Source organism: Oreochromis niloticus, linkage group LG11 (genome assembly GCF_001858045.2).
Source record: "Oreochromis niloticus isolate F11D_XX linkage group LG11, O_niloticus_UMD_NMBU, whole genome shotgun sequence".
NCBI classification, from domain to species: domain Eukaryota; kingdom Metazoa; phylum Chordata; class Actinopteri; order Cichliformes; family Cichlidae; genus Oreochromis; species Oreochromis niloticus.
The window spans coordinates 5,966,880-5,978,945 of NC_031976.2; the positions used below are offsets into that span (position 1 = coordinate 5,966,880).

Sequence of the window (12,066 nt, forward strand, 5' to 3'; positions counted from 1 at the left end):
GGCCCCCTTTCATCTGCTCACTCCCACCGCGGTGCCATGGCTGGTTCTCATTTCTGAAGCGAGTGTATGCGTGTATGCGTGTATGCGTGCACGCGTGCCTGTGTGCGTGCAGAATGAGATGAGAGAAACTATAAAGGAGATATAAAAAGAGAGACACGGCCAAATCGATGCATGAAGACAGAAAGCAGAGAGAGGGGAGATGAAGAGAGCAGTGGGTTTGTGGGAATGAAGAAGAGCACAGCAGGAAGCAGAAAGGAGAGGAGTTGTTAGTGGGGTTTCCCACTGTGGGCAGTTTTTCTTTCTCCTGTCCACCCCGTCCGTCATGTGTTCCTCGTATAGAAATCTATAGATGTGTCCGTTCAGTCTGCTTCAAACACATGCAGCCATGAGCCGGCACTCCCTCGTGTTCTTTCCTGTGTGTCTGTGTGCAGATTTTGCATTTGGCAGGTGGACTTGAGCGTCTGAAGTTGGAGTGCCTCTCAAACCCAGTCGTCATGGAGATCCAGGACGTCGTGAGGAATCACATTGAGAAAACATGGCTGCCTCTGTTTCTGTCCACAACAGAGTTCATCGAACGGCAGAAACACAGACCAGAGGTGGTCATACTCTCACACTTTCCTTTACAAAAGACGGCAGTGAATCATCAGCTGTTTGACTCATGCAGGTTATACTGAAGGTCCATTACTTGAGAAAAACAATGGTTAGTAACAGTGGAATTTATACACACTGTGAGTGCAAGGGCGAAAGTTAAGTACTGTGATTACATCAATCATAAACTAAGGACATATTTTTCTATTCTAACTGGAATTTCTCAGCAAAGGTTGGCTGCTGTGACCTCTGAAGGCACTTTAAAGATATTTTTAGCCCTATTTCTTTTCCTTTTTGCCTTTCGCAGGCTGCTGTTGTAACTAAGAACATGTTCTTAATGATGTAGTTAAAGGTTACATTCATTCCTGGTACGTGTTGTAGTAAAAATAGGTATTTTACAAAAGCATTTGTAGCTCAGCTTCACCTGGCATCTATTCAGCAAACTGCACAGTCATGGCAGTTTGTGCACGGTTTTAAACTTGAAATGCCTTTAATACAAAATAATCTCCAGAGTAAAGTATAGAGATTTTGGTGATTCCCTCAACAGCAGGACAAAGTTTGAATACCGGATCGGCTGTAAAGACCTTTCCTAGGGAAGTATCCTTTGGACTTCAGCGACCTCAGCATGTTGATATTTGCAGTTTTGAGTAAAACACCTGGAAAATTCTCTTAAAGAGACCTCAGCCCTAATGAGAGTTTAGTTGTACTTAAACTCCGTCACGTTACATAATATCACTGTCGTAAAGTGCAAATGCAAACTCTTCTCCTGAAGCCTACATTTGAGAACTGTTATTCTGTTTTACTGAATATTTGTTGTAATATCACTTATTGCAAAGCTTACAAAATTTCCTAGTTGTCTTGTGTTTATTTGCACACATCCAACCTTCTAATACGCTTTCATGATGTCACCAAAATCAGCAGAGCACACTGAGAGTAATGATGCTGCAGAGAAGCCTCTTTAACTAAGGTCAGGAGATTTAAGACACTGAATGATTAAAAAGAGTAGAAGTGATTTAGACCCACTTTGATCTTCTGCTTCAGCTGTACCACATGCATGTGTTTGCTCTCAACGTCTAATGGTGCTGAGAGCAAACTGATATAAGAAGTCAGGCACACATTAATGTTACGTGAGCAACCATTATGCGCTATTACCCTGCAGTCACTCTCTCAGGTTGCCTCATCAGGTGGAAACCCATAAACCTGGGATTCTGCTTCATTATGTTATCAAGTTTAGTCACACTGATCCTCTCATTAGGTAATTAGAGGCAGACACAGTTTAGCATTACACCGTGCAGGAGGAGACGAGCGGAAGGTGAAAAAGCTGGTTAAGAGGTGACGAGGAAGACGGGTGAGGTCGTCTGAGACGGATGACATCAGGGAACTAAAGAGCTCGCTAGGAGGAGATAGAAGGAAATGAAGACATAGGGCAGGTTAAAGGTTTAAAAAAAAAAAAAAGAAGAAGTGCAGCCAGAGCTTTGGTTACAGCCAGCAACAGGGAGCAGCAGAGCGGTCTGAGAAGTGTTCAGTGTCCCTCTTAATCCTAGTTATACTCCCTTTCTGACGTTTGACCTGTTTGCATGTGTGTTTGTGTTTGTGTGTGTGTGGCAGTCACAAGAGGTGGCGGGCAGGCTCTCACAGCACGTCCACCGTCAACGCAGAGCAAGAAAAGAAGCCTGGAAGGTAAGGAGAAATCCTCCAGGGGAAGCTGGATATTTTTTAAATGGAGAAAAATAAGGCATTTCCTGGCCTGAAAGCATGTGCGATTTAGTTCATGACTTGGCTTTAAGCACTGGCTTTGTCAAACACCATTTTGGCCTTGGGGTTAGTTTTCTCAAATTGGATCCAGAATAAATAAGATTAAAGCATCAGCATTACTAACCTTCCTTTAATAGTTTTTGGAGTGATTTCCACACAGCTCTGTTCCCGTCCTCTCATCGCAGGACACAGATATAAAACATGTACATTTCACATTAGGAGCAGGATGATTACAGGAAGACGTTTTCATACATGATTGTGACCATCACGTTTATGATCATGATGTCATCACTGGCAAATAACAAGTATCATTATCTCAGTATCTGTGAGCTAAGAGTGGAACTCAGAGGTCAGCTGCTGTACAGGAGAACACTGTACTGTATCAGGGTCGGTGATGGTGGATGGCGGACAGCGTGTCACAGATAACCCAAAAAATCCTGTGTCATGTGTTCCTGCAGGCCGAGGGCTTGTGGATGAGTTCCACCAAAGAGATCCTGCTGTTCCGACAAATCCTGCTCAACCCTGTCACCTGCCAGCAGTTCCAGGACTTTGTCTACTCGAAGGGAGGCTTCCTGGAGAATGATGTGCTCTTTTGGTTAGAGGTGCAGAGGTACAAGGTAAAAGACAGCATATCTATAAGAACAAATGCTTTCTCAGTCTTTTCCCGTCTCCCTCAGCTGTAAACCAGAACCAGCCATCGATGGATTTTTGAAATGTCTGTTAAAATTTGACTGCTGTTTCTAAATGAACACTTTGCCCTCTCTGCTTAGAGGTCTTTATTAGCCAAACCTACTGTGTTACTGTATATCTGAGCCAATATCTAAGATTTGTGAGTCCAACTCAAGAAGCAAATCAAAAATAATGTAAGAAATGCTTGACGTGCAGTTTGAAGATGGAAAAAAAAGAAGCTAGCCCTAGTTTTCCTACCTCGGTACAAAAATTCCTCAATGATTGCAAACATTTGTGGAACAGTGGGAACACAGAATTGTTCCCATGTTACTTTTCATTCCTCCTTTTCCCTCTTTGCTTTTGATTGCAGGACCTCTGTCATTCCCACAGTGATGATGCCACCATCCAGCAAAAAGTCTACACAATCATCAGCTGTTTCATCAACTCTTCCATGCCCCCGGCCCTGCAGATAGACATTCCTCCCCAACAGGCTCAGCACATTCTGGAGAAACGCCACGAGCTGGGCCCTTACATCTTTCGAGAGGCTCAGGTACTTGCATCACATGTGCAGGTTGAACATTTAGACTATTTTTTCTCTTGTATGTGTGCTTCACGCTATTCTTCTCTGCCCGTAGATGTCAGTGTTCGATGAATTACTGAAGTTTTGGCCCGAGTTTCAGGAGCTTATCAGCAGCATCCAAGAGGAGCAACTTATTCCTCTGCTGCAGGAGAAACGAGTCAAGCACAGAGCCAGAGTAAGGAGACAGAGGAGGAGGGAGGAGGAGGAGGAAGAGAAAAACAAAGGAAGGAGGAGAGCCCAGGTGAGGAAATGACAGCGACAGAACATAAAAATCTGTGACAGGAAAAAAAAACTTAATCAAAAATTGAACTTTTTTTTCAGGAAGACATGGAGAGGCAAGAGACCAGTGTTACAGAAGAGGATGAGGATGATGAAGATGATGAGGAGGGGGATGATGATGATGATCAAAATGAAGTAAACGAACCAGAAGAAAGAAGTGAGAAAAAGCAGTCGAGGACACGGAGCAGAGTGTTGCTGACACCCACACAGACGGTGAGGATGTGTTTGTCGTGCGGGTAAAGCTGAAAATGCATTTCAGAAAAATGAATTTAAACCTAAATCAACGATACCCTTCTATGTGGGAGCACAAGATGCTAAAATAAAACTCCCTGACAACACAAAGTCCAAACAAGGCCTCGTCAGTCTCGACCACAGACCATAACAGAGAAACTCGATGCTCTAATTGAACCGTTTTTCTAATCACGTTTGATGCAACTTGATTTCTGGGCGTTTGTCTTCAGCTGTCGTGGTCCTACTCCAAGTATATGGCAGGTCTGAAAAGAGAGGAGGTGCTGCTGAGGAGACGGAGTCAACTGGAAACCACCTTCTCCACGGCCTCAGGTACACGCGCGCACACACACACACACACACACACCACGCTTTTTTCTCTGAGCTGAGTAAGGCTCCCATATCCACGGTTTTTGACTGCTACTATTCAGATTAAATGCAGGAAACCATAACAATGAAATGACATTTTGCCTTTTTCCCACAGTAAAATCCAGGCTACGTTTTCCAAGGCTTTGATATTACGCGGCAGTTGAAGCCAAAGTACTGTCAAACTGACCCGCTCCACATGTCTGAACTGTCTCATTGGGCAAAAGTTCAGCCAAAACAGCCACTTCAGCCCATCCATTAATTATCAATGTTCTGTGAACGAGTCAGTTCCAGGCTATAATGAATGAGGATACATGGAAATGAAGCATAGTGCAAATGGTGTTTTAATGGGATGGTATAGAGGAGCGATGCTGTTAGGATCACAGATGGAGATCATCACTGATGTCTGCGGCAGCCACACATGTGATAGAGTCCACACGAGTGCTAAACATAATGTCTTTAACAGATAAATAGCCCTTCTTATTCTTAATGACTGCTGTTTTTACTGCGTCTTCCTCCCCCTGCCAGACTCTTCTTCTAACCGTAGCATTAAGTCAGCAAGCAGCGAGCAGAGCTACCGGCAGCCCTCACAGCGCTCATCCAGAACAAACAGCAAACAGTGTAACAGATACAACCGTGAGTGGACATATTGTAGAAACACTCTCTCAGCAGCCGTTTTGTCTTAGACAGGACAGGCTGGGCTTTATTTTATTATTTTTTTTTAAACTGCAGGAGGTGTTAGAGCCTGAAGTGAAACCAGAGTGTGAGGAGTGACTCCATGCAGCGTGACTTTAACAGAGGTGACCGACGCCGTCATCGGAGCGCCAGCGCTGAAAACCGAGAGCTCAGAGGCTACTGATGTATGTCAGAGTGTGCGACAAACACCTCGCTGTGAAACGCAAATCTCTGACACTTGAGATAATTTGATTTGTTTAATAAAATGTTTCTCCATTAATATATTATAGATTTAAATCTTCCATAGAGCTCAGTGGTGAAACAATACAAAAGGCAACATTAACATGTTTGCATCGTGAGGGATTGGCATCGACAAAACCTTTACAAAGAAAAGAGTGTTACTGTCAAACAAGTGTTACATCATCATCTTTAAAAAACATTTTGGTTTAGCATCTAACATCCATCAACAGATATATAATATTGCACTTCACATTGGCATGAGACACCGACTCATAAGCAGAATGTAAACACACAGAGCTGCTTGTGCAGAGTGAACTCTTCCAGATGGGTTAGTTAGGAGGCTCCGACTGCTGCGGCCTGCACATTTGTATCTGTAACGGTGACAGAGCTCTGATTGGATTTAGTGTTCACTGAAATGTTTTTCCACAATTAAAACTGATCCCACTAATGTTCTTTGTGACTATGTGGTGACTTTTCTTTATCAGAAAATATCTTTTAAAGGCAATTTCTAGGAATTCTAGACACGTCTAAGGCATGGTCGAACAGGTGAACACATTTAGATATAAAACCCCCTCATTACACCAAAATGTACGTTTTGCATAAATGAGAAGAGTCAAAGTACAAGATACTTGCTTTTTTTTTTCACATTTTACATTAAATTGGAAAAATTGTTTCTGAAGCTGAAAGCCACAAGTGAGTTTTCACGTATCAGTGGAATCCAATGCGTAAGGCTTTGTTCTTCACCATGGTGAACTTGCTGACAAACACTTTTGCAAAGGCGGGGTCCACCAGGTAGCGGTAACACTTGGTGACAGTGGGCGGAGGCTCTGTGAGCGTCACTGGGGGCTGCAGCTGGAGGGAAGCTGCAGAGGGGGAAAGAAACTGAGAGGCACGCATCACGTAATCTACCAGCCTCTGATACTGCTGCTCGGACAGACGCTCACGAACACCGTCACCCTGAGAGAGAGAACACACACACACACAGTTACACTGCTGCTGCACCTGCCAGCTGCAGCAGAGCTAACTAAATCATACATCAAGGTTTAGGAATGCTTGTGCACACTGCTGGAAGAAATTAGTCCGGTCTTAATTAACTGCGGCACATGATGCCATTAACAGCAGTGCAGGAGTTAGAGACTCTGACTCCAACTGTGTGATCGCTGCAAAGCTTCATTACTTTTACAGCCTCACCTCAGCATCACTGGTAACTGTCTGCTGCTGTAACGTGAGCGTGAGCTCGCCCTGCTGTCCCGGTTCCTGCTGACACTCCACCTGGAGGCGGCAAGCGGTTTAACATTCACGTCATTATCTATAAAAGGCCCATGAGTTGTTCTCTGAGAAATGTCATCAGACTCTCTAATTCTTTGTGTCTGTGAGTTACCTCTGTGATGGGAAAGGCCTGCTGCTGGGTGTCCTCGCTGAGGCTGACGACAAAGAGCACCTCAGACGTGAGCAGCAGACAGCCGGCGTGCTCCTGACCTGATCCGCTCACGATGGTCACATCCAGGGACATGTGGAGCTCTGGACGCCCCAGAGACTGCAGCATTTTCCTGCAGTCAGAGAAAGCAGATGCTATGAAACCAGCTGGGATCTTTATATTACCCTATAATTTAGAACTATAGACACAACTCCTTCTGCATGACATTTGTGTATATGTACACACGCACAATGAAAGCCTCCATTCAGCCTGCTAACATCAGATACACACTTTGTCTATAAACAAGAGACTAAATGTGTCTGCGTACATCCTGTAATTTACATTTCTGCTTGTTCTCAGTGTGGTTCCTATTACACACATACTCAACGGGGAAATATGTGAGCAGGAACTGAAGTGTTCAGTCATGTTTCTCTGACAGTGTGTTTACTTTGGAAGGCAGGTGTTCGGATTGCGGAGCAGATGTTGAGGCAAACACAGTAGGGACAGTTTGGGTCTGCTCAGTGTTACTTTGCTCAAACAGTCTGACCCCTCAAGTGTCTGGGCTACCTGTTGTAGTAAAAATAATTGATGGACGCCTGATGGAAACCAGTTTGACTTTTCTGCAGCACAGGGGAGCATTATCTCAACATTTGCGTATTTTATATCAGAAAATAGATTTTTTTTAATCTTCCTCTAACATTAGCGCAAAAATGGCCAAAGCCCTTGAGTGATGAAAACTCAAGTGGAATGCCAAATTTGGAATTCTTCCTGAAGGCAGATGACAGTTGACACTGACTGCTATTACAAGTAAATGTTTGATAGCTATGGAAACCAAACTAAATGAGAACAATTCTTCAGAAAATGCCATAAATGCTTTTTCTGCAGCTCCCGATAACCTCCTGGATACAGAGGCCTCTCATAAATCTTTATGATTACATTAAGAGTTCCAGTGAGAACATACTGGAATCTTTGAAACACTGAGATCTGACGCTGTATATACAGCTCCTCGGAGCCAAAGGTAACCTGCTTGGCAAGCACATGCAACCTTTGTAAACTGAGTCTCTCCAAACTACTCAGGCATGCAAAGAAAGGTGTTCCCCCTCCATGTGAAGGTACTGGGAAACATTTCTGGATAGACTCAGAGTTAAACAACAAGAACAATTTCTAGCTGGCGGCTTTGGCAGAGTGCTTATAAAAACCTTTTAACATGGCTCGATGAGAACAAGGGAGGGCAAGCTGGCTACCATGTGTGGGATCAAGGTCAAACATCTTTGCAGGCTTGTTTGGAGGGTGTGTGTGTGTGTGTGTGTGTGTGTGTGTGTGTGTGTGTGTGTGTATGTGGGGGGGTAATGAACTCTCCAAGGTTTTTTTTTTTTTTTAAACAAACAGCAAAATGATGAGAGGTAAGGAGGAGGAAAAGAACAGCAGATCCTGGTGAGAATCCAACAAAAGCAAAGAAGCAGAGGCGAGAACACATGTCCCACTTTTAAAGAAGAGCTGGGCAAAGGTAAAGGAGGAGTTGGCGGGAATAAAGAGCGGCTGCAGGTCATACCAGACATATTTAAGATGGCTGTTTGGGGCTAGAGCAGACTTTTCTTCTGTAGGCAGGTAGAGCTGTTTGGGAAGCTGCCACAGTCCTGCTCCATGAAGGATCCCTGCAGAAATCAGGACAGTTGACAGCTGAGTTTTGACAAAACTGGATTATACACATGCTCTGTGTCTGTGTTTCATATACTGGTAAAAACAAACACTGATTAGGATGATTTTGTGTGTGTGTGTGTGTGTATATATATATATGCCAGTGTGAGTTCATAACCCCAGTGCGTGTGGTCAGTTTTCTTTCAACCCTCTCTAGCTGTCAGCAGAGCGATGGCAGCAGCGAGCCAGTGAAGTCATCAAGTAGTTAAAACAAAGCAATAAAGAATCCAATGAGCTCCATTAATGATGTCACTGCAGTGGTACTCGGCAATGCTGCGCAGCTCTGAGTGGGTGTTTGTGGATCCATGTGATTCATAACAGAGCACAAATCAGTGAAGTCGATCTGCATGTGTAACAAGATGATTGGATTTTTTTTACTGAATATATTGTTGGAGCCAGTGCCAGTGGGTATGCTAGTGTGTGTGTGTCTTTCTGCTGATGATTAAGTTTGTGTGTTGTAATCCGTGGAGCTCAGAGGTTTCAGGTAGATCAGAGCCAGGCCCTGGGGAGGTAGCGCTCTTATGGAGCTCCTCATCTCATTGGCAGTTTATGTGCTGTAGCCAAAACCTGCCAGCACGCACCTCAATCTTCTATCTCCAATATTAAAAAAAAAGAACCGACAAACATTAACTCCACAGGATTGAACTGCCTGTATGTAGAAGTGGTTGTGCATATGTAGGCAGGCCTGCACTGTGTGTGTTTCAGCAGCTCTCTTCTGGTTCCTGGCTTATTAACCCTTAGCTCCTGCCTGAAGCTGAGAGCAGCGAGATTGTCCATGCTCTGACAAACTAACTCTAATCCATACATGTGTTCATTGTTGCTGAGAGCTCCTTGGAAGAAAGACTTAACACACAGTCTGTGTGTTAGTTATATCTCAATAGATCAAAGAGCTCACTGCAGGACATGATGGACTGACAAATCCATTTGTAAATAAAGCTATCAACCTTTTACTGTCCAAAAAGTTCTTAAATTACTGGCTGGTCTTCAGAAACAAAAAAAGAAAACATTTATGAATTTATTATGAATGCTGTTATCTTTGACCGTGCTGAAGTTACCGTATCCGGTCTGGGAAACCAGTTCCGCTGCTCCTCCAATGGGCTTGGTAAAAACCCCCACGATGCCTTTCCCCACTCCAGAAATCACCCCTTTGGCTTTGCTACCAGCTGAGCTCTGCATCTCCCAGTTCCTTTGGAAGTTCTGCATGGGCTGGTCCACGATGCCTGCTATTGCTCCTGACAGAGAAAACGAAAAAGTCTCTTTCTTAAACTTTAACAAAATACAAAATGCTCAATGACTTCAAAACACCTCTCTAGATTATTGATAAATTGGTACTAGACCAGTAAATAGAAATCACACAGGTATTCAGACATGCTTTTAACCTATAGATCATCCACTGTGATAGATTTACAGTGCATCCACTGTGATGCAGACATGTGGGCAGCTGTTGGTTCCAGTCACTATATAATACATATATGAGTCTGATTTGAGACAGACTTGAGTTTTATTGCCCTCTGAGTGTTTATTGTGTCCCTACTGTGCTGTCTCCACCACTCTGTGTCACAGCTCTCACCACAGTGTGAGCACCTCTTTGAGAATGTGCCAGTGTGCAGCAGATGAAATGTGTGTAGGCAGAATGTGTTATGGCATATGAACAGTGGTGAGAAGAAAGTATTTGGCCCCCTTCTTTATTTCTTTTTTCTTTTTCCCCAAAAAATTGTTTTGTCACACTAAAATGTTTCAGATCAAACAAATGTTAATATTTGACAAAGATAACCAGAGTAAATATTAAGGAGAAAGAAGCAATCCAAACCTAACTGACCTTATGTGAAAAACTAATTGCTTCCTAAACCTAATACATGGTTGTAGCAGCAAGAACCGCAACCAAGCATTTGCGATAACTATAAAATTAGTTTGATGATGTTTAATGATCTCAAACATTTAGTGTAAAACATATGAAAAAAAAAAAAAAAAGTAAAAGAATCAGAAAGAAAGGAAGGAGGAAAGTTTTTCACTCCACTGTACACACACATATATTGCTCATTTAAAACATAACTATATTTTGGGATTTCATTTATTACTTAATAAGATTGCTAACTGAGTTGTTTGAAGTTTGGTGTGCCTTCTCATATACCTAACAAGCTAATGCCGAGTCGTGACAGTCCCTGTCTCAGTCCGTCCCCGAGGCTCTCTGGCAGCTGCCTTCTCCACTCCTCCTGCCTGGTGTAGTGCTCCTCATCCAGAGACAGACGGTCCATGTTCCTCGCCAGGCTTGTGGCTAAGTTGGTGATGGAGGTTAGGGTGCCTAAACAGAAATGTGACATTCTTATGTTTTCTTAGTGTCTAAAAAAGAATCACAGATTTAAAAACTTCAAATGAGTACATGATTTCCAAAAGTTCCCTTCACACTGATCTGCTGAGAAGACTGACTAATGTTGAGGTGGACACTAAATGTTGACTTGTGCTTTTAACCATGTCTGCTACAAAACAAAAGTGAAACACATCATTTTGTGTAACTTGTGTTTGTAAATGTTATTTTCTTTAGTTTGAGTCATTTCATTTATCACACGGGAGAAAGTTTATGTGTGCCATGAGATAACTTAATCTGATGCTCTATAGTCAATAACTGTTATGTTTGTGTTACCTTTTGAAATATGTTTGACGAAGGAGGTGGTCCCTCTGGACACTCCACTGACAAAGGCTCCAGGCCCACGTGTCAAACCCTCATATGGGAGGCGGAAAAAGTCAGATACGCCGTTACCGATGCTCCGTACCAAGCTGGCAGGACTGCCCAGGATCTCCAGAGACCCCACAACCCAGCCTGAGACAGACACAGTGTGCTGCATGGTTACATTTGTGTAGAGCAACACAGTACTGCATCCTATGTGTGACAGTCTGAACTAAAACAGGATATTTATCCATATTCTCATGGGTCATACTCCTTGCACTACATTCTGAGAAGACACAAAAACTCCACTTCCTCAAAGCTATGAAACATTTTAGCAAACAGTCACAAACCACCTCCATCCAGAAAAGCCTGGACTGAAAGCAAACGCTTAAATAAACCAAACTTTAACTGTGTTATTTTTGGAGAGAGTCTCATTACTCAGAATGAACATATTTTATATTTTCATGTACGATACAATTAAAAGAAGTTTTGTATTCAACAGATATTAAAAACATTTTAGACACTCGCTCTTAGGAGGAACATTCTTCACACGTGCTCTGTGGATAAAGTGTCCTGTGTTTGCCAAAAGCAATTTAGAGTGGGAGGCTCTCTCAATCAAAACAAGTCACAGAGTAACTTACGAAGTATTTCACATCATGATTAGATTTTTAGTTCTTATCTCAGTACTACAAACACACGCACGCTCACAAACTCTTGCATGAAATCACACGTGTGACACAGCACAGGATTTACAGCCTCCTACTATCTCACCTCTCTCATTAAACCATGGAGTCCCCTTCAGATGGCACGGCTCATTGATATTTATGCACTGACAACTCCGTCACAAAAATCAAATAGTCATTTCTCAGGACGCCGGGCCCCGCTCGGCTCTTATTCTCTGTCAAT

The 12,066-nt window shown here is 43.1% G+C and overlaps 2 protein-coding genes across 8 annotated transcripts in view; one reads left to right on the forward strand and one right to left on the reverse strand.

Annotated features, from left to right (window-relative positions):
• rgs22 (regulator of G protein signaling 22) overlaps positions 1-5,422 on the forward strand; it is a 13,950-nt gene extending 8,528 nt beyond the window's left edge. For all 3 annotated transcript variants that reach the window (XM_005456760.4, XM_025911516.1, XM_005456761.4), the window contains 9 exons: positions 432-596; positions 2,197-2,268; positions 2,802-2,960; positions 3,383-3,562; positions 3,648-3,833; positions 3,914-4,084; positions 4,333-4,432; positions 4,994-5,101; positions 5,198-5,422. In XM_005456760.4, the coding sequence (XP_005456817.1) occupies positions 432-596; positions 2,197-2,268; positions 2,802-2,960; positions 3,383-3,562; positions 3,648-3,833; positions 3,914-4,084; positions 4,333-4,432; positions 4,994-5,101; positions 5,198-5,214 (1,158 nt within the window). In that variant the 3' untranslated portion in view covers positions 5,215-5,422. The remainder of the gene's footprint in view (positions 1-431; positions 597-2,196; positions 2,269-2,801; positions 2,961-3,382; positions 3,563-3,647; positions 3,834-3,913; positions 4,085-4,332; positions 4,433-4,993; positions 5,102-5,197) is intronic.
• Positions 5,384-12,066, reverse strand: part of vps13b (vacuolar protein sorting 13 homolog B) — a 300,414-nt gene continuing 293,731 nt past the window's right edge. For all 5 annotated transcript variants that reach the window (XM_005456766.4, XM_013275644.3, XM_005456763.4 and 2 more), the window contains exons 62-68: positions 11,137-11,313; positions 10,627-10,797; positions 9,551-9,727; positions 8,350-8,452; positions 6,762-6,930; positions 6,572-6,652; positions 5,384-6,337 (exon numbers count right to left, since the gene is read on the reverse strand). In XM_005456766.4, coding sequence (XP_005456823.1) covers positions 6,089-6,337; positions 6,572-6,652; positions 6,762-6,930; positions 8,350-8,452; positions 9,551-9,727; positions 10,627-10,797; positions 11,137-11,313 — 1,127 coding nt within the window. In that variant the 3' untranslated portion in view covers positions 5,384-6,088. The remainder of the gene's footprint in view (positions 6,338-6,571; positions 6,653-6,761; positions 6,931-8,349; positions 8,453-9,550; positions 9,728-10,626; positions 10,798-11,136; positions 11,314-12,066) is intronic.